At 37.5% G+C, this 20,570-nt stretch overlaps 3 protein-coding genes across 3 annotated transcripts; 1 reads left to right on the forward strand and 2 right to left on the reverse strand.

Moving 5' to 3' along the window:
- Positions 1–660: 660 nt before the first annotated feature.
- Positions 661–11,807, forward strand: LOC109603981 (E3 ubiquitin-protein ligase Ubr3). The gene is made up of 18 exons (XM_020020495.2): positions 661–1,159; positions 3,267–3,480; positions 3,536–3,797; positions 5,905–6,807; positions 6,869–7,206; positions 7,265–7,714; positions 7,767–8,452; positions 8,506–8,693; positions 8,752–9,245; positions 9,297–9,501; positions 9,559–9,704; positions 9,763–9,925; positions 9,985–10,222; positions 10,285–10,500; positions 10,559–10,818; positions 10,877–11,230; positions 11,290–11,561; positions 11,619–11,807. The coding sequence occupies exons 1-18, from the start codon at positions 931–933 to the stop codon at positions 11,734–11,736; spliced, it is 5,736 nt and encodes a 1,911-aa protein (XP_019876054.2). The 5' UTR covers positions 661–930; the 3' UTR covers positions 11,737–11,807.
- A 780-nt stretch (positions 11,808–12,587) lies between these two features.
- LOC109602900 (DNA-(apurinic or apyrimidinic site) endonuclease) lies at positions 12,588–14,879 on the reverse strand. Its single transcript, XM_049962293.1, has 5 exons — positions 14,793–14,879; positions 13,640–14,562; positions 13,434–13,585; positions 12,872–13,380; positions 12,588–12,819 (listed from the first exon to the last, which is right to left on the reverse strand). Exons 2-5 carry the CDS (start codon positions 14,529–14,531, stop codon positions 12,702–12,704), a joined length of 1,671 nt encoding a protein of 556 aa, XP_049818250.1. The 5' UTR covers positions 14,532–14,562; positions 14,793–14,879; the 3' UTR covers positions 12,588–12,701.
- Positions 14,880–17,746: 2,867 nt separating this feature from the next.
- LOC109603822 (exocyst complex component 7) lies at positions 17,747–20,431 on the reverse strand. Its single transcript, XM_020020334.2, has 11 exons — positions 20,172–20,431; positions 19,923–20,122; positions 19,759–19,870; positions 19,481–19,710; positions 19,074–19,430; positions 18,839–19,018; positions 18,546–18,783; positions 18,280–18,496; positions 18,132–18,228; positions 17,946–18,079; positions 17,747–17,893 (listed from the first exon to the last, which is right to left on the reverse strand). The coding sequence occupies exons 1-11, from the start codon at positions 20,386–20,388 to the stop codon at positions 17,791–17,793; spliced, it is 2,085 nt and encodes a 694-aa protein (XP_019875893.1). The 5' UTR covers positions 20,389–20,431; the 3' UTR covers positions 17,747–17,790.
- Between the last annotated feature and the right edge of the window lie 139 nt (positions 20,432–20,570).

The raw sequence follows: 20,570 nt of genomic DNA on the forward strand, positions 1-20,570 counted from the left end.
CATTGTCATCAACTGGGCATGAACTATGACTGACTGAGTGAAAATTTGTTTATATATTTATGAAAAAACTAAAAATAATAATTATATACTTATTTAAAAATAAATAATTAATAAAAGTTTTATAAACAAAAGATCTTATATTTTTAATATAAAAAATTACGATACAATGATCAATTTCATTCTGCATTACTTATTTTAAAAACAATTTTATCCAAATTCAGCAAAAAACGTTTTTTTATTTAAAAATATACGGATCAAATAATATCATTTAGGTCAAGGGGAGAAAAATTGGCTAATTTAATTGTTCTCAAATGTTTTTAGAATTAATATAATTCAAGATAATATCGAATATCCCTCGTAAAGTAAACTCTAAACTACGCCTACTTAGAACGCAAACAACTCCCGTAGCACCAATGTATAAGTTAGTTGCCTACATCGTTAATCAAAATTTTAAAAAAATATTATTTTTTTTTAAGTATTAAATTGCACAAAATATGAATATGAAAAATATGAATTAAATAAATAATAGATGCATAATGTTCGACATAAATCAAGAGACAATACTAAAGTTGGCAACATTAGTGACATATCCAAATCCCCAGTATCATTGACACGTCCGTATCACGCCACCCTTATTTCTCTTCAACATAAGGTCGAGAATCGCAACGAAAACCCAAACACTGACCCGTCAATTGTCTCTCTCCGATCCGTGTGCGATAGACAGAGACGGTGCGAAAGTTTTCATGACAGCCATTTCAACTTGCCGTTGGTTCGGACAGTCGTGAAATCGGAATTTGAAGTGCGTTTTTTTTCTCGATAAGTAACACGGGGTGTGGGTGCGTGCGTTGTGTGAACGGCGACGACCCGAGCATCGCAATGGAATAAAATTTCGGGCGTCGCTTGACGGTGACATGAGAATAATATAGCGCGATGGCCTCCAATTCCACGTTCGAGGTAAAGGTGCTGATGGCCAAGGGCAAGCGGGCCACCGCCGCCTATGTACTGGCCAGCTGCAGCACCACCACCAACTCGAAGCCCCTGAACGAAGTGCTCGACAACGTCCTCAACCCCGCCAAACCGATCTACGAATGGGAGACCGTCGACTGGTGCAAGTGGCTCATGGCCGGGGGCAGAACGCCCGACGAATTCAGCAATATAGGTAATGCACAATCAACGCAAATAATACGATTCATTTTTCAGTTTTTCATTATTTCATCCGTCTATTTGACGTCTTACCATGCGAACGGCCTTCGAAGTACGTTTCTTCGGGACGACACCGTGACTCACGTCAGTTTTGGTTCGCGACACTGTTTCGTTACATCATCGACGGATTTTCTTTACGAATCGTCCAAATTCTTTTCTACCACACATTTTGTTTTGTCCCGAAAAAATTATTCACAAACATTTTTATTTATTACTTTGCCAAGTCATTAGAGAAAGTTACAGTTGTTGTTGTTTTTGTGATTGTATCTTTGCATCATCATAATGAATATCTATTTTTTAATTATTTTTGAGGTCTTTCACTAACAATTCTCTCTTAATTATCATCATCAACAATAGTTTTATTTAATTAAGTAATTTATACTTTAGTCTTCAACTACAGTAAAGCTCAGTTATAACATACCTCAGAAAGAAGGAACTATTTATTATTCTTTGATTCTTTGATTTTGAGTAAAATAATTTTATTTAATATAACAAAGCCAAGTTTTAACCATCTTAATAAGGAGATCTTAAAAATAGAAAGGTTATATCAGAATTTCATTAAAAATCATGTATATTCTTGTTGTTTTTTTCTGATAAAAAAGAAACACAGTATATATTCTGATAATCGAATAACACATGATTAAAATAAAACTATTGTTTTATTATGTTGTTATAAAGGGAATAGTAAAATAAAAAAATAATACGTTAAAAAATACATGTAATTAAAAATCTTTTATTATTTGTTCTTTGTATTAGTTTGAACAAGGAAACTATGAGAGGTAACTAATAACCAGGTGCTTTATAAAACCTATTTCTCGATTAGGTAGTCCAATAAGGTCGGCTAGAACTTGTTACTGATTGTTGTTCGAAATTTTTAGAATTTAGATTAAAAATCTCTTCATATTTATAAATATTTATATCTCAATTTTGTTTATCAGAAGTTATAACAAAATGCTATTTAAAAACATCTTTTAAATAATGTGCGTGTTGAATTTTAGCAAGTATTAACTGATAAGATTATTATCAACAATGCACATGTAATCATTTTTATTTACATCAAAGAGGACAACATAACTTGTTGCGCAGTGATTTTCGTGTTTGTTTTATTAAAAACTACTTCCATTCCCATAAAAACTTCTTAGTTAATTTTTCACTCCTTATTTTCAGATTTGAAATTACAATCGTTTAATTACATATTTATCAGTTGATACACGTTCACATTAGTGAAATCAGGATTCTCTAATGTCGGAACATTCAAAAAAATAAAATTTAACAAAACCGATGAACTTCAAATGCCATCTGCGACGAAAAATGTCCGAAAACGCGACGTTCGGTATTCCATTCGGAATGGTGCGCCTCCGTTTCAGTTTTGCGCGATAAAGGTCGACGGCATTTTCGGGGGGCCGACGACCTCTCGCACTCTAATCCGTGTACCGGAGTCGGAACGTTTTTCGTTGAATTTTCCTTCCGGAATGGACTCCGGATTGTGTGTTGGAGTTATTTATTTATTTATTTATTTTTGGCACGGTTAATTGATGCCGAGGAACGCGGAACAAAGTAATGTTGTCCGGTGGAATTCCCTCCCGAAAATCGTACACTTTCACCTAACGAAACAATTGTCTGCGTTTTGTTTTTGTTTGGCATTTGTTTAAGGAAAAGACAAGATTATTTAATGAGAAGTGTGAATTTCTTTACGCAACAATTATCGAATATTATTTCGAAGTAAAATTTTAATTTTGTAAAATAAATCAGGCGAATTTTCGACTGGTGATTGTTACAATAGATTAGATAGAAACGCCAGAACAAAAGTGAAAACGGCCATACGCATTGGAGGCACGCACTCGCGTGAAAAGTGACTCGTCAACGTCGCATCTGATCTATCTCTTCTCGTCTGGTGCTGCCGTTGTTTGCGGGGTCGATGACGTCGATCTCTGATTTTCGGTGTGCAAGGTTAACGGCCTTTTGTTCCACAACTCCGGATAAACCGGACGAAATTTATGCACTTTTATCATTATCACATCGAACGATTGTGCCAATATAATTGTTTCTTATTTCATATCCAGTGAGAGCATACGATAACGCGACGACTTGCGGTTTGGTCTGGACGCCGAACTTTGTCGCGTACCGATGTCGCACGTGCGGCATCTCCCCCTGCATGTCGCTGTGCACCGAGTGCTTCAAGAAGGGCAACCACCAACGCCATGACTTCAACATGTTCCTGAGCCAGGCCGGCGGTGCCTGCGACTGCGGTGACACGTCGGTGATGAAGGAAACCGGGTAAGAAAACCTCCTCACTCACTCCCCAACCGCCTACAATTCTCATTTTTTTCAGATTCTGCGACCGACATGGACCTAACAAGGCGTCGAGCAAGGGCAAGGCGCCGTCAGATCTAATGTGCGTGGCGGAGGCGATGATGCCCCGTATCATACTCCGTCTCATACAACATCTGAGGGAGAACAGCCGTTCGGCCAGCACGGACGCTTACAAGGCCGCCATCCAGGACGCCGAAATGTACATCACGATGTTGTTGGAATTCAACAATATGGGTGGACTGATGCGTCGCGTTATGACTTCCGCCCTCACTAATCCGCAGGTACAGACATTAATCAAATTATACAAGATAGATAAGGTGTCATGGTTTATTAAAGTTTCATTTGAAAACACGACAAGTTCTGTTGCACTTTAAATTTGTTGGATCCATTCGAAGAACATGTACAAAAAACAACTCACGAGAATCGTGTACAAGATTATAATTAGGATGTCTGATGTCCACATTAATGTTGCGAATGACACGTGTCAAAATTGTAATTTACATAATTTGTTATGAATATATAATATAATTTTTTTAAAAAACAAGAAATTGTAGATTTACCGTAGAAATATTTGTAAAATTACTTTGTTTTAGTTTTACTGTTTTAAAATAGACAAAAATAATTCTATAAATTAAAATAGCTTATTTGTATGCCAAATTTTACGTAAATATTAATCTAAAACGAGGATGATTTCAACGCTTTGAAATAGATTCTAATCGTCCAAAAATACTTTTTAACTAGACTATATACAGTTAAAGCTAAATGTGGCCTTAAAATTTGAAACGATATATTAGAACTTCAATAGAAGATGAATAAAGTAATGTGCTTGAGATTAAGACTCGAGTCTTATCAACAATAGAAAAGCTGTTTAATAATTTATGATCATCTAAATCAGAGGTGGACAACCTTTTTGCAGGCAAAGGCTAGTTAATGACAAAGTGAAGTAAAGGCGGGCTGCACTTGTCCATAATTTTGATAATCGATCTCTATATCCCATATAATACTTTCATTTACAAAACGGGCCCATTCCCGAACGTTGCCGACCGATGATCTAAACCTTCACAAGTAATGAATTTTTTAAAAGTGAAACTAGATTTTGAAGTCTCAGTACATGAGGACACTTGATACATTCTTTTTTCTTCTTTATCATCTGTTTCGTTATTGTCCTGAGTTTCTGATTCTTTACCAACATTTACAAGTTCACTAAAATAGGGTAAGCCAATGATGCCTTCATCGAAATATTACTTTTTTCAAGCATCAAATACTATTAGTAGCTAGAAGTGTTACAGCTATTTATTTTTTCAATTAAAATTTGTTTCCAGAAGTTCAATTTTGTGATAGAATTAAATCTTGATTCATAGGTTGTAGGCTAAAAAATAGTTTGGAGACAAGCGGCACAACTTAATTGTGTCTAAATCCACTATTTGTTAATTCCGAATATTTTGGACCGGACTCATTATTTTCTTTATTATCGTATTTTGTTTTGCTATCGTTCTGAAGGTTTTTAAGGGTATCAGTCTTCACAGCTTTCTAATTATTCTTCCGTATTTATAAGTTTCTAAAATGTGCTATAATTATTTTTAAGTGCTCTAATTTCGGCTAAGGAATTGGTCCCTTCTTTAAAATCATTTTCTATCTCCGTTGTTTTATTTGTTGAAGTAAAATCCATATGACGAGAACAATTCTGATTTGTTTTTAAGGACTACTTTTTTCTAGTATCAAATGCTTTCAGAAGTTCAATTTTGCGATATTGAGTCTTAAAGCATTTAATTTGTTTTTCATCCATAGTTTGTAGAAATAAAAAGTAGTTTAATTTGGTTGTAAAAGACAATTTAACGAAATTTAAATTCTCTATCTTTGGATATGAAGGATAGTTATTCATAAACTGGAGCACATCCTTATTGTTATAGTTAAATCCGAATATTTTGGCCTGTGCCCGTTGTTTTTTTTTCACTATAGTCTTCTGTTTAGTTGTCATTCTGAACATTCTTGAGGATATCAGCTTGATTTAAGTCAGGTTTTTTAATTCTTCATTAGTAATATTTACAAGTTTCTAAAATTTCTTGATCGATAGGTTGTAGAAAATACTCAACTTAATTGAGTTTTAATTCTCTATGTAGATATGTAGAATAATTATTATATAAATTCACTCATAACAAACAACTTTTATATGTATTTCTTTAAAAACATGTAATTAAAAATGAAAAGTACATCTTTGTTTTGGGAAATTTGCAAAATATTATTATTGAAACACATTAAAACTTTTTATGAAAAAAACTTTGTATTGGTTTTCTATCTCTGTAAACGAATTGCGTATGTTATAAGCGAGCTTTACTTTGACATCTTTTATGGTTTAATTCTTAATCGTATATTATTAAATTCACGCAGAAATACCGGGTTCTGAACGAGGTGCCAGAAAATCCTAGCACCGAGTACGCACAGTACTTGCATGAGTCGCGTACAATTTACGAGGAGGCATTGAAATCTCTGCCGAACCCCCAACCGATAGACGACTACCGCGACTGTCCGTCGCTCCGGGAGCAACTCGTCCACCGCACGCTGCTCGAGGAACTCGTTTTCTGGACGGTCAAGTTCGAGTTTCCCCAGAAGGTAGTCTGTTTGCTACTCAACATGCTGCCGGATCCCGATTACAAGGAGGCGCTGACAAGATCGTTCGTGCTACACTACAGTCGCATCTCGATGATGCTGGAAAAGTCGCCGGATCCGGACACGCTGAGTAATCGCGTGGTGCACGTCAGCGTGCAGCTGTTCTCGAACGAGGGACTGGCTCTGCGCATGACCGAACAGCTCAATCTTTTGCACGTTATGGTCGTCAGCCTCAAGTACATGATGAGCAAGATCCTAATACAGAATTTACTACACGATCCGCAAAAGAACTTTCATTTCGTGGTTGATTGTGGCAAGCCGGTGATGAAGGACCACTGCTATTGGCCGCTGGTCTCCGATTTAAACAATGTTCTCTCACATCGTCCGGTCGCCCTCAAGTTCATGGCCGATGACACGTTGCTCGAAATGTGGTTTGCATTCCTCGGCGTCTTTCAAGGCATGAACGTCAATCAACGCGAACTCAGTCAACATGTTGAATTTGAACCGAACACATATTACGCCGCTTTCAGCGCCGAACTAGAGGCGAGCGCTTACCCCATGTGGGCGCTCGTTTCCCATCTCACCGACTCTTCAACCGCCGAACTGACCCGCAGAGTTCTTACTGCTTGTTTAAACGAACTAAAAGACTGGCTAGATGCCATCAACTTCACTAGTCCCAGTGTGGTAAGTCTCAAACAAAACAACTCGACTCACGGTCGTTACAAATGCATAATACATTTTACAGAGCGACAGTTTGCAAGTGTCGTTCCATTTGCCGTTGCATCGCTACCTCGCCGTTTTCCTGTGCCAGGCGGTAGCAAAGCAAGGCATCACCTTAAACGAGGTACTTCCCCCGTCGGACATACTCAATCTGCTGATGATGCATCCGCTTCGCGTACAAGTTGCCTTCTATGAAATTCTGAACGGTCTGTGGGTGCGAAATGGACTGCAGATCAAAGGCCAAGCCATGACATACATCCAATGCAATTTCTGTAACTCTATGGTCGATGCGGACTTGTATCTGCTGCAGATTTGTTGTACCCGAATACCGGCTGATACTTTCCTGAACATTGTCATAGAAAAGTGAGTATTGTTTGTTTATTCAAAAGAATGTTCTTATAAATTATTAATTTAATTTCAGATTTCATATAAAAGAATGGATGAGTTTATCCCCATACCAAGCGCCTCAAAACGCCTATTTGGAAGGCGAACATGATACTCCGATGCTCGAAAGTTTCCTTACGTTCCTCGCGACGCTGGTGAGCGTGCGCACCAACCTAGGTTTACCCGAAACCGCCCTGAATCGTCTCGAAATGGTCACGTTGCTTTGCATGGGCGACAAGACACATTCGCAGCTGATGGAACTGATGCCCGAACGTTGCGGCACCTCGCAGAGCCGCGATTTTGAATCTCTGTTGGCCGAAGTGGCCGACTATAGGGCGCCAGCTTTGGAGGCGAGCGGCAACATGCAGCAGGGCATGTACGTGCCCAAAGCGAAAGTGTGGGAGCTCCAGTACGATCCCGTCCACGTTTTGTTGCGTGCCGTACACAGAAGAGACTTCCAAACATCTATGGATCGATACACCGAATAGTAAGCAGTCTACTTAATTATTTATTAGTTTTTGGTAAATGTGTTGTTGTAGTGCGAGGTGTGCCAATAAATTGAAAGCAGGCACGAGTCCCTGGCCTCCGTTCAGAAGCCCGGCCGAATGTGGCGAAGCCTACGAAGATCCGCGACATATTTTGAGGTCTAGGGTGTTCCACGCGGCCGCTCTGGTTGTTCTGTATAAGGCGGTGCGCGGACACGTCAACGAACACGTGATGGCTTTGGTCGTTTTCCTGTTGGAACAGGCTGTCATTGTGTCTGATCAAAAAGACGACAAAGACAAGAAAATGTGTCCAAGCGGACCACAACCACCACGCATGCTAGCCGACATGGATTTAACCAACTGGTTCGTCGGCGATTGTCTCTTCGACAATCTTCGTACAGAGATCAGCAGAGTATTCCTCTCGCAAGAACCTGAAGTGTCACCCATCACGTACAGCTCTGACAGCGATCCCGATTGGGACTCGACGGAAGCGGACGCCGAGATTGCGGAGATGGCCCACATAATGCTTAATGAACCGGCAGTCGGCTGGCAGGTCGACATGGTCCAAGATTCATCCGGTATAAGTGATGTAATGCTCTATCGACCGCCGGCCGACTCACCACGGCCTTATCCCGCTCTTCCTTCTTCATCCACGTCCACTTCGTCCGTCTCTACACCGATGGAGGTGGACCGCGTGACCACGGTCGCCACTGATGCTGACATCGAATCTCCCACCGCAGGTACTCTAATAATATTATTTTTAGTTTTTCGTTATTATAGTAATTTCTTTTAGAAACGCCGACCGAACGTCCGGCTCTACCTCCACCAGTTACTATTCCGGCATTGACATCCAGTTCGGAACGGAGGTGGCCCCAAGATTTGTCTGTACTAACCAGACTCGGTTCGGATATGGCACTCGTGCCGTCTACGTCGAAAGCACACCGAAAGAAATACCCGTTGAGACGAAGACTGACTGTCGAGGTAACAACACCGACAATTAAAGTTTTTCTCTATGCAACTGTTTTATTTGTTTTGATAGGGCGCCACGAGCAATCCGCCCTCGGTAAAAGTGAATGAAAGCGTGATATCTTTGCTCCTCCGTCTGCATTCGCAACTTTCCTGCATGCCGGATAGTTTTGGATTAGAAGCGGATGAAGGAGGTCAAGCAGCGTCGTCGTCCACAGAGGACGTACCTCCGATCGGCGACGGCACCTACTACATCGGCCGGTTGTTGCGTCGTATTGCGGCAGCCGACAGCAACTGTCTCCAGTATATAAGGGAGACGCGGATGCGGCTGTGGCCGTCGCAGGAAGTGCGTGAGGAGGCCAAAAAACAGAAGGAGAACCAGGAACGAGAGGAGAGAAGGAGGAGGGCAAAGGAGAGACAGCAAAAGCTAATGCAGGAGTTCGCCAACAAACAGAAGCAATTCATGGAGAAGGCGATGGAGACGGAGGAGAATGAGACTAGGACAGAAGGCGAGGAACCGATTCTCGTTAGCAAACAGGAATACGACTGTGTTATTTGCAACCAAAGGTACAACAATAGTTATGATAAATTGGTACAGTAACTTAATGAATGTTTCAGTACTCCAAGCACCGAAGATAACCCGATGGGTCTGGTCGTTTTAATTCAGGCAACCAGCGTTATCGGTCATAGGCGGAAGTGCGGTCAACCCGAGCGGTCCGTTTTGCCGACCTGCGAGGAGGAACGTGAACAACTTCGAAAAGACGACACTCTGGCGGCGGAGTTCGATCGCCGCGTCGAAGAGCTCGACTGCCACTTTGATCCTGTACGTAATTACTTATGGAATTTCGACTTTTAATAACGTACAACGTTTAATTTTCAGCAATCGTGGTTCCTGTCGGTGAACTCTGGCTGGGACGGCGGTGTGCACGTTCAAACTTGCGGCCACCATCTCCATTTAGACTGTCTACACGCGTACCTGTTATCGCTGAGGTCGCAGCAAAGACAAATAAATCTTTTACATGAGAAGTACGTGTCCGATATTGTAAAAATTTGATCTTAACAATTAACAACAATCATGTTTCAGGGGCGAATATTTATGTCCGTTGTGTCGACAATTGGCTAACTCTGTGCTGCCGTTGTCGCCACAACTCGGTGACAAGGCTCAAATGGTCAGATCCAGACCATCTAGCATGACTCAGGTTTTGGACGAGCTCAGTGAATTTTTAAAAGAAAACGACCAACGACCCGTAAGAAAATTATTGTTTTAAATTTCTAATAAGAACCATTTAACGTCAAGTATTTTCAGAGCAATTCGAATATGGCTGAGGCCATAGGCAAGGTGATGGAGGATATGTCCAGCAGCACTCAATTGAAGCCACTTTTTAAACCGAAATTCGACAAACCTATATCGCAAAGCCTGTTCCTGTTTGTCACGTCGATTGCTCGTACCAATTTGGAAGTCGAACTGGTGCAGCGCGGTGGTTCTCTAGTTTTATCGTCCACTAATCCGCCCAATCCGTTGCTGCCTAAACGCGACTGCATTGGTATGTGTATTATTTTGATTAATGATTGATTAATTGATAATTAAACTGTGATTCAATTTTAGTACCTTTATTGCACGTTTTGGCCGTCCATGCGCGTGTTGCGCGAGTTTTTGCCATGTGGCCGGCTTGGATGACGTTCCAACAGTTGTGCGGTCTCCCACCAAAAACTCCTACGACGTCTTTGGCACCGATTGAACGAGAAGTTCCCTTACTTATTCGTGATCCCACCGCTCTCTTGCTGCAAATGCTTTTACTTCTTCCACTGCACCTTGATCAAAGTAAGCATCGTGATATGAGTTAATTTTATATAAACCGTTTATTTTATATTTTTTATAGCGTATTTTACTACAATGGTCCAGATGGTGTACAATTTACTCTATTACCAAGTAGTAACACAAGTGTCCTTCGGCTTGACAAACGCAGAACGTATGCGAGCCGCAAACTTAAACAACGAAGGCGAATCGATTAAAAACTTGTCGGACGCTTTGGGCCTCATTAATTCTTGTTTGGGCGACACAGAATTTTATATGGAAGATGACAGTTCCGGTGAGAGTAGCACTAAACCCCAAGTAAACATTGTCGCCTTAGAACAACAGGTGAGTTTCAATTGATAGATTGTGATGTTAATATTTACATTTATCGTGTGGTAAATAGGTTCAAAAGTTATGTTTGCCGTTCCTGCGGATCGCCGCCCTTCTTAAGCACCACCTGTACCAACAACCGTTGCCCGACATCCGAACCCCGGCCAGCGAATTCGTTCGTCTGGTTTACTATCTGGAACTGGTGACCGAGTCGATGGATTGGGAATGCTTCAACGCGGCGGTGGCCCTGAATTGGCCGGCCTCGACGGACATGAGCTCCGCATCGCCGCGCAGCTGGTTCGCACAGTTCGGCGTGTTCTCCGCGAAGAGCCAGATCGCTGCCCAGGGATTTCTCAGCGAACAACATCTCGCCTGGCATCCGCCGCGGCTTCTGCAACTGCCTAGGGAGTACGAGAAAATATTCACGGTAATTAATTGGACGCGATAAATTGGATCGAGATAGATATAATGTCGGTTTCGTTTTAGTATTACCACGAAAGGCCGTGCAGCCAGTGCCACAGCGTTGCGCAGGAGACCAGCATTTGTTTGTTGTGCGGCACGATCGTGTGTCTGAAACAGAACTGTTGCAAACAGCAGAACGTGTGCGAGGCGGTGGCGCACGCCCAGGAGTGCGGCGCCGGCACCGGTGTCTTTCTCGTCGTCACCTCCACCTACATCATCGTGATCCGTGGTCATCGAGCCTGTTTGTGGGGCTCGCTCTATTTGGATGATTTCGAGGAGGAGGACCGAGACTTAAAGTACGTTTTGTGAATTGTTTATTTTTCCAATAATTTTACAATTACATTTTCTTTTAGACGTGGTAAACCGTTGTACCTCAGCAAAGACAGGTATCAGCTATTGGAACAGCAGTGGTTGGCACATAGGTTCGACCACACGAAAAAGACATGGGTTATGCACAGGAATGCACTGTAAAATATTAAGGACGATTATTGCGCTCGTTAATGGATATTTTTTTAACACGAAATAAAGGATAATTCTATTGATTTATGAACTGTGATACACAACTGTGCAGCCTAAAAAACGCTAATTCAATTTTATATACGTTTTATAACTAGGATGGGACTCTATGTATATTTACTTTTCGAGTCTGTATATTTGGTCTTTGTTTACTTTTATTCTAGTCTGTGAGTGGGTCGTTGCACATGCGACGAACTAACGGAATGTTTTATTTTATGTTTTTATTCATTATGGGATGGATTGTTTCCACTTTTTCTTTGTTTTGAGATTTGTATTAGTTTGTAATATATACAAAATTCGAGTGTATACATCGTAGAGTTGTCATGGTCAGAATTATCGTCTAAAAGCTGCGAATTTTAAAACGAATGATAAAATTTTAACGTATTAATTATAAATTTATTTTACTGACATCTTCGTATGCAATGTTCACACGGGGATTTCGTTATTTTGTTTGTTTTATTGGGATTATCCGGCAATAATTTTAGACAAAATATTATTGTAAAGCTTGTGATAAAACATTATTGTTAACAATGCTTGAATATTAATTATAGGTTCGTTTTTCTTCTGTCACTTTTTCGTTTAACTTTGCTGAAATTACAAACTGTTATTAATCTTTTCGAATAAGACATCTATATACTTATGACAATTTTTTGTTTTATACTGTTGTATATAAACTTGACAAATGAACAGCTGTAATAATCATTGTTGTGGTAAGAATTAAAAATATGTAAAATATTAAATGATTATATAATTTATATTACCCAAACTCTCGTACAACAAAAATTTTACATAATAAAACATCACGATTATCAAAAAATATTTATTTCAAATTACATAAAAAACAAATTAACAGTAATATTCTAACAAAAACTTCACTCATTAAAAAACATACAGAAATTCATAAAAAATACAAACAATGTTTATAAACTCAAATACAAACTTAGAGGACAATGATCTGACCCGAAAACTTTGTCGTGGATCACCACGTCACACACCTTATCCATAAATCGCTCAGAAACAATGAAATAATCCAAACGCCTGAAACAAAATAATTAGTAACAACACAGTTGTACAAAATTAATCATATTACCATCCAACGTTTCTGGCCCTGGCTTTAGCCATGTATGTCCAAAATGTGTAAGTATCCTTTTGGTCAGGATACAACTTACGGAATACATCGACGTAGCCCTTACTTAAAAATTCTGTCATTCCGTCCCGTTCCTCCTTCGTGAAACCGGCATTCTTGGTGTTGGCTTTGGGATTAGCCAAATCGATTTCCGAATGTGCTACATTCATGTCGCCACAAATGATGACGGGCTTCTTGTCGTTCAATTCCTTGATATAATCCGCAAAAGATTTGTTCCATTCCAGTCTTTTGGGAAGAGTGACTAATTTTCTGCCTGCATTCGGCACGTAAACTCCAACAACGTAATAATCATTGTACTCGGCCGTAATGCACCTGCCTTCGTCGTCTTGAGCCTCATCATCAATTCCAAATTTCACGTCGATTGGTTTGATTTTCGAAAAATAGCCTACGCCTGCGTAACCTTCCTTTTTGCCGACACACCAATATGAATGGTAACCCTCTATATTTTTAATCTGCGACACGACATGTAAAAATATGGAGTTATGACACAAAAAATACACCTCACCTCATTAGGCAATTTGTCTTCACTACATTTGATCTCCTGGAGGCAGATGATGTCTGGTTTCGCATGCTGAAAAATGGAATGTCCATCCTTCTTCACCCAGGCCCTCAGACCGTCAACATTCCAGGACGTCAACGTGAAATTTTGAACATTGCCTATATCAAAATCACCATATTAGAAATAAATTTATCTGATTAAAAATTATTCACCTTCTGCAGATACTCTTTCAGTGCCAAATTGTAAAGACCTCCATTTGGTTAAGGTCTCATTTAGAAGTTCTGAATGACTTGCTGCTTTATTTCCATCATCTTCATCGTTAGGTGGCTTTTCTTTTTTGGGTCGACCACTGGGTTTTTTTGGTGTAACCTTCTCCTTCACTTCTGCTTCCTTTTTGGCTGGTCGTCTACCCCTTTTCTTTGGAAGTTCTTCCTCAACTTCCATATCCCCAGTAACGTGTTCTACAGTTCCATTCTTCAAACCACTTCCTGAAGTTGGCTCAATTTTGTCTTTGTCTTTGTCTTTATTTACGTTTCCGTTCTCCGAGTCGGTTTTGGATTGCTCGCCAGCTTCTGGAAGCTTGTTCCTACCTCTGCCTTTCTTTGGCTTTCCTACTTTATCCGTATTTTTCGGTTCAACATCGGTTTTTTGTTCCGGTTCAGAGTTCTTCGCCTTACCTTTTCCTTTGTTCACTTTATCCCCTGGTGCTTCGGGATCCAATGTTTGCTCTTTAGCAGGCTTTCTTTGAGCCCTCTTTGGCTTATCGCCTAGTGCTTCGGAATCCGGTGTCGACTCTTTGGCGGGCTTTCTTTGAGCCTTCTTTGGCTTATCCTCTGGTGCTTCAGAATCTGGTGTTTGCTCTTTGGCGGGCTTTCTTTGAGCTTTCTTTGATGGTTTTTCCCCGTGATCATTATCAGCCGGCTCTTTGGCTTGGTTTCCTCGTCTCTTGGGGGCTGTTTCATTTTTCTCTTCGTTTGCTTTACTTGGCCCTCCCTTTCGCGCCAATGATTCCGGGTCGGTTGGTTCTTCCTTGGATTTTTTTGGTGGTGATATTTCGGAAGTCTCGGGTTCCGATTTCTTAGATAGTTTACGTTTTGGAGGCATTTTGATGCTCCACTCAAAAAGCTGTTCTAATCTGAAAGAAAACGGACACACAACTATCACCTTGCGCGACTTAAACGAGACTGGACGTGTGAGCGAAGCAAGCGAAAGTAACCGGTCGACTGTCAAAATTTATGGAACAATACACAGGAGAAAAGACCGGGTTTTATACAATGGCAGTTGGAAATCGCGCCAAAATTTTATGTAATGAAAATATCAACAAAATTTATAAGGCATGGAAAATGTGCAAATGATTTTACTTACCTAATCAATCGTTCAAACTAACAACTGCATGAACTGTTTTGAACAACTAAACAACTAGTTACGAAAAAACTTTCTTTCATATGTCACTAGATGATTGGCAAATGTTAAACATGTGTTACTATGGTTTAATTTTATTTATTTATATATTTCATTTTTAAGTTAAAAAATTAAGTAGGCTGGTAATTTTGCAGTTCACAATGTTAGTGTACTCGTTGATTATGGTAAAACTAACAAATATAATGATTTTATTAGACAACCACTGTTACATAAAATTTGAATTTACGTTTATTTTTATTGGAAATCAAAATTTATTGGACATTAATTGCAACAATTTTTATAAGTAAAAAATTAAATTCTTTGGAAATTTTTATTACACTATTTCCTAATATATTCAAATATTCATATTACATTATCGATTTGTTTGTCAAAAACAATATATAAAAGTAAAATAGTCAAACATTACGAGAAAGTAGGAATAAAAGTAATTTTTACTTGTAATAAACTATTTAAAATTTTCAAGAATTTTGAACTACAGTGGTGACCAGAGAAATACATATACACACAATACACCCATTACTATTTAATATTAATTAGGAAATACATATCTTTAATTAAATTCAAACAAAATATTTTATATTTTATCATATCAAAATAATGTCTACTGAAATTAAATCTTAATCGACATAAATGAGCAGTGTGGTTGGTCACAATCATTTAAGAAATATAAATTTGTTAAATAATTTTTACACAACACGTTAATTTGTTGCACCGTTTGTTCGGTGTCATCGTAAATGGCGAGACATATATTCAACATGATATCTGCATCGATTCACTACTTTTCAATTAATAACCACAATTGATGTAAATTTGATGGTTTTTGGTGTTTTAATCGAGACTTTATGATGTTCCTAAGTTTCCTATTGGATTTAGTTCGGACCAGACGCTGATCAATCGAGAACTTCAACATGATTATGTTATGCATAAATTCCATGTAACTGGTAATATATTGTGGGCAAATAGTTCTATTACATCTCTCTTGATATCTATACATGAAATGGTTTATTTCACAATTATTTTCTATAATGGTACTTTACCATGCCAATAAAAGGACCCCTATCATAACATTTCGTCCACCGTTTTTTAAAGTTTTTGTAATGCTTCTAGAAATTGAATTTTTATTTAAAGGGCGACGGACACATTATTTACCGTTTGATCCTATACTATTGAAGTTGTATTCACCACTCCAAAATACTCTTTGCCAAAATTCTAGAGGATAATTAATATATTTTTGTGCAAAATTTAGTTTCGCTCAGATATTATTTTTTTAATCAATCCTTGCTAATTTTCACCATTCAGTTAATGTCGGATTGCTTTACTAGAAACATTAATATTGTATCACTCAATTAATATAATTTTTATTTGCCTAGGAAGGATTTCGTTTAGAGATTATCATAATTTGTCTGTCTATGAAAGGTGTGGGACGTTTTCTTATTGCATTTTTATGATTGCATTGCTTAACATTTGTTAATAATGTAAATATATTGAAAGCTATTTCTTCGGCCTACCAAATCAGACTAATATATGCCATTAAGGTAATACCTACGTCGTTTTTAAAATGAGTACCATAGAAAGCAAACAAACGTATGATATTGAAATATGTTTTAAATATTTACTGAACAAATTTTGAAATAAATGAAATTTATATTTATAACTAGCTAACCCGGCAAACGTTGTTTTGTTATTATTATTATTGTTACAACAAACATGATTCATGGTCCATGTGGTTCTCTTAATAGTTCATCGCCTTGCATGGCAAATGGAAAATGTACTAAAAATTTCCCTAAAGATTTTATCAATGATACGGTCACAAATGTCGACGGATACCTAATATATCGTCGAAGAAATCCTGATGGTTGATCGTAGAAGGGTGAAAATTTAGGATTGTATGAATTTTTGTATGTTGTATCATAAAAAAATAGAAACTTAAAATTTTGTCTAAAAAATAAAAAAAAATTAGGGGTGGACTACTCCTAACATTTAGGGGGATGAAAAATAGATGTTGGCCGATTCTCAGACCTACTCAATACGCTCACAAAATTTCATGAGAATCGGTCAAGCCGTTTCGGAGGAGTATGGGAACGAAAACTGTGACACGAGAATTTTATATATAAGATATGGAAAAAAATGTATAAAGAATATGTTACATTTTATTTATTATTGAGTGCGAAGGGGACTGGTGGGATGAGGGTGAGGAGTGTCTTATTTAATAGGGGATTTCTTGAAGTTTCATTTCCCCCACAGTCAATAAACATCTTCTATTGGATCTAGGAGCAGCGCGCATTTACCTGTAAGGTTTAGTTCTGATCTCAAAACTTGATGAACTGGACTTTGGTGATGTGTGGTTCCAGCAGAATGCAGTCATAGCCCTCAATACGCGAGCATTGAAGAATATTTTAAAAGAACACTTCCCCGTCTTATCTCCTTGGGTGGCGCGGCCCGGTTTGGTTCCGTCCGATTTTTTTGTGGGATTATCTCAATCTATTCTATACTCCGATTGCCTTCGGACCCTACCTCACCTGAGCCATCGTTAAAATATTCGTTTATATGCTTCAAAGAGTTTAGCGGAACTTAATCGGGTAGTATATGTATTAAAAATAGGTGGTGTGATCTTCGAAACAATTAAAAGAATTTAAAATTCAGTTCGTGTACGACTAGAATAAAAAAAATATGACGATATTTCCACTACTTTTTTTTAATTACCCATTTAAATCAGTTTTTGTAGATTAAACGTTACTTTTGTCGCTTCATTGCTTAGATGTTTAAAAATCGACAGTCGGTAAACTTAACGGCTTGCATAATGAACTGGTACGAGTATGTGATACTATACGGCTGTCTAAGCCAATACGGACGAAGAGGCAGGATTAATACTACAAGATTATAAAGAAAATACCAAATATATTTAACTGTATAATTAATTAGAATATAATATTTAAATAATTTAAGCAGCAAGATCAAAAAATCTATCGATAATTAAAGACACTTCATCCGGCTTGTGTTTAATATACTTTTCGGGATTCTTGGTGAAATTTAACACAGAATACCTATAAATTAACAAAATTAATATATTTTATAAAATAATAGTTGCAGCATTACTTATTGTAAAATGCGTTGTATTTTGGAATTATTAACTCCTTGTTGTCTCTCTTGATGCTTTCTCTCAATTGGATGTCAGGAATTGAATAACCTCTTTGTACTTTTGATATTTCCTCGATTTCTTTATTGAAACCCTTTTAATAAATATTTATTATAAAATAGTTTTACAGAAAATATCAAACTTACAGCAAATTTTTCTTTAATAATTGCTCTTTCCTTGTCCTTTAATTTATCCCCAACGATCGGATCATCGCAGTTTATATAATGTAATAATTTATTCCAACTAAAATAAAACTATTACACACAAAAACGCAGATAAAAAACTATTGTAAACCTTTGAGAATATGCCTGTTTGTAATCATCCATAAATTTATAATAATATTCTTCACACTTTGGTTCAGAAATCAAATACAACTCCAGTAAATTCGTTCTTTGTAGTGATTTCAAAACATAATTATTATTATTTAATCTAAACAGAGCTTTCAAAGCACTGTCACTATATTGTTCACTCTTGCTTACTAATGTGTGATTCAGCTGGACCAAAACTTTTTCTAAAATCAATAATTAACATTTAATATTTACAAATATAGGCGTACTTACTAATATATAGTCCAAGTAGAGCTTTATCAGTTCCTTTGACTGTGTCCAATTTGTCTAAAGCTCTAGAATAATTTTGTTCAACAGATAGAACTTTACATATTATATCAGTATAATCCAATAATTGCTCCAAGAACATAATAACATTGCTAGTTAATTCATGTACAGTTCCATCACTTGGCAACTGTGTTACAGAGTCAGACCTTAGACTTTCAATAAAATCTTCCAGTGCTTTTGTTCCCTGAATTAAAACTATTTTATTTTAAATTGCTAAGATAATTTGTATTCAATATCACCGTTGATTGTAACAGTTTGAGAATTGAATCGAATTTGTCCTTAACATGAAGGTGATATTGCTCAATTGTTTTTTCAAACTCAGGTTTTAAAGCCATCATTTGCTTGTATATTGGGAATACAACCAGAACAGTTCCAAAATCGTGCCTTTGAATGCACTTCTTCGCTTTCGCAACGATATTCTGAAATAATATCAATAGTCAATTGATCTGTTATAGAAAAATAAAATTATAGTACTTCTCCATCCTGGACAACAGTATCCATCGATTCGCGAACGATAAGTTCGAAAACTCTGGCTTGGTGCGCCGAAGTAATGATGTCTTTCATCAAAGCCTGCTCGATTTGCATTAATTTGTGCAAAGCCATCACGCAAACTAAATAGTTTTCCATTTCCTGTTCATTGTCAAAATCTTCCCCATTGTAAGAAGAGTCCAAATGTGAGGCTCGCCTTGTGCCTAAAGTTAAACCCGTCGAGTTTTCAAGTGTTTGTGAGGCTCTCAGAAGCATTTTGTTTGCTTTTCTCTCAAACACATTTTGGAGACGGCGAGTTGATGGTTTTCTTGTTGCCTCATGACGGTTTTGAAACTTTGGTTTCTAAAATTTTATTATAAATTGTGGAAGATATTTGAATGAAGATTACTCACCAGCATTGGGGAACTGCTAACTCCATGAACACTTCCACCACTTATTGATTTTTGATGGTTTCTTAACATTGTTAGTGATCTTTGCAGAACTCCACCTCTCACTTTGCCATAAACTGTTAAATATTCATCACGATGATTATCCAAAAGCCATTTGGCGATTTTTATTAAATTTTCCTTTGCATTTGGTGGAATTTGAGATGGAAATTGTTTAGGATCTTTATTTGGAACATCTAAAAAAAATATTTTAAGGCATAATTTGCTTCAAATTATCATTTTACCTTCATTTATTAAATCCAACAAGACAACTGGTAAAATAGGTGTGTTGTATTTGTCTAAAATTGTCTTGAACTCAGAGTTTAACTTATCATTTCCCTTATGGAAAAAGGATGTCTGAAATATCAAAACTGTATCCAAAAAATATTTACTTATAGAGGAAACTTACAACATTAATTAATTCAACACTTTGGGGTATATTTTTCTCAAAATATTTTTGTGCATTGCCTAAACGTTTTAATGATTCAATGTAAGTATCTAAATCAATGGCACCTTCACCAGGTCCTCTTTCAATAATGTTTTCAACTTCACTAGACACTTCATAATAACTTATAACATTGTCCAACAGTCTTATTGTCTGATCAATATCTAAAATTTAATATGTTACAACTTGTCATTTAACAAAGAACAATCTTACTATGTTGTGCTTTTTGTAAACGTTCAGTATCATTATAAACTGGCAAAATTGTGTCCTCAAGTCTTGAAAGTCTCTGTTCAAAAGAATTTAGAATATTACCAATTCCCTTTGTAATACTGGCACTTTTATTAAGACGTTCCTGCAAAAGTTGCAAATTTTCTTGTTCTCTTTCTAATTTGCTGTTTATTTCGATGTTTTTTTCACCTAAAACATTCATCGTGAGTTGAAAATATTCTGTTTTGGGTGGCCTATTGTTTTGACGTTTAAACGTCAAATTCATAGATAGATTGTATAATAGAAAACCAAAATTATTAGATTCCTTTACAACAAATCTTTCGTACATACTATCATAGATGGCAGCAGCTAACGACCGCCAATCTTTGAATATAAATTTATATA

The sequence above is a fragment of the Aethina tumida genome, chromosome 1, assembly GCF_024364675.1.
Source record: "Aethina tumida isolate Nest 87 chromosome 1, icAetTumi1.1, whole genome shotgun sequence".
NCBI lineage: Eukaryota > Metazoa > Arthropoda > Insecta > Coleoptera > Nitidulidae > Aethina > Aethina tumida.

Bases quoted from the DNA above. Each gene is read 5' to 3' on its own strand.
- LOC109603822 (XM_020020334.2), bottom strand. From the start codon at position 20,388: ATGAATGTTTTAGGTGAAAAAAACATCGAAATAAACAGCAAATTAGAA. The intron at 18,497-18,545 runs GTAAGTACGCCT...TATTGATTTTAG, and splicing joins TCTACTTGGACTATATATTA to AAAAAGTTTTGGTCCAGCTG. The intron at 18,080-18,131 runs GTAAGTTTGATA...ATTTATTAAAAG, and splicing joins TTATTAAAGAAAAATTTGCT to GGTTTCAATAAAGAAATCGA.
- LOC109602900 (XM_049962293.1), bottom strand. From the start codon at position 14,531: ATGCCTCCAAAACGTAAACTATCTAAGAAATCGGAACCCGAGACTTCC. The intron at 13,586-13,639 runs GTGAATAATTTT...ATTTTGATATAG, and splicing joins TGAAAGAGTATCTGCAGAAG to GCAATGTTCAAAATTTCACG. The intron at 13,381-13,433 runs GTGAGGTGTATT...GTCGTGTCGCAG, and splicing joins AAGACAAATTGCCTAATGAG to ATTAAAAATATAGAGGGTTA.
- LOC109603981 (XM_020020495.2), top strand. From the start codon at position 931: ATGGCCTCCAATTCCACGTTCGAGGTAAAGGTGCTGATGGCCAAGGGC. The intron at 7,715-7,766 runs GTAAGCAGTCTA...GTGTTGTTGTAG, and splicing joins ATGGATCGATACACCGAATA to TGCGAGGTGTGCCAATAAAT. The intron at 9,246-9,296 runs GTACAACAATAG...TGAATGTTTCAG, and splicing joins TGTGTTATTTGCAACCAAAG to TACTCCAAGCACCGAAGATA.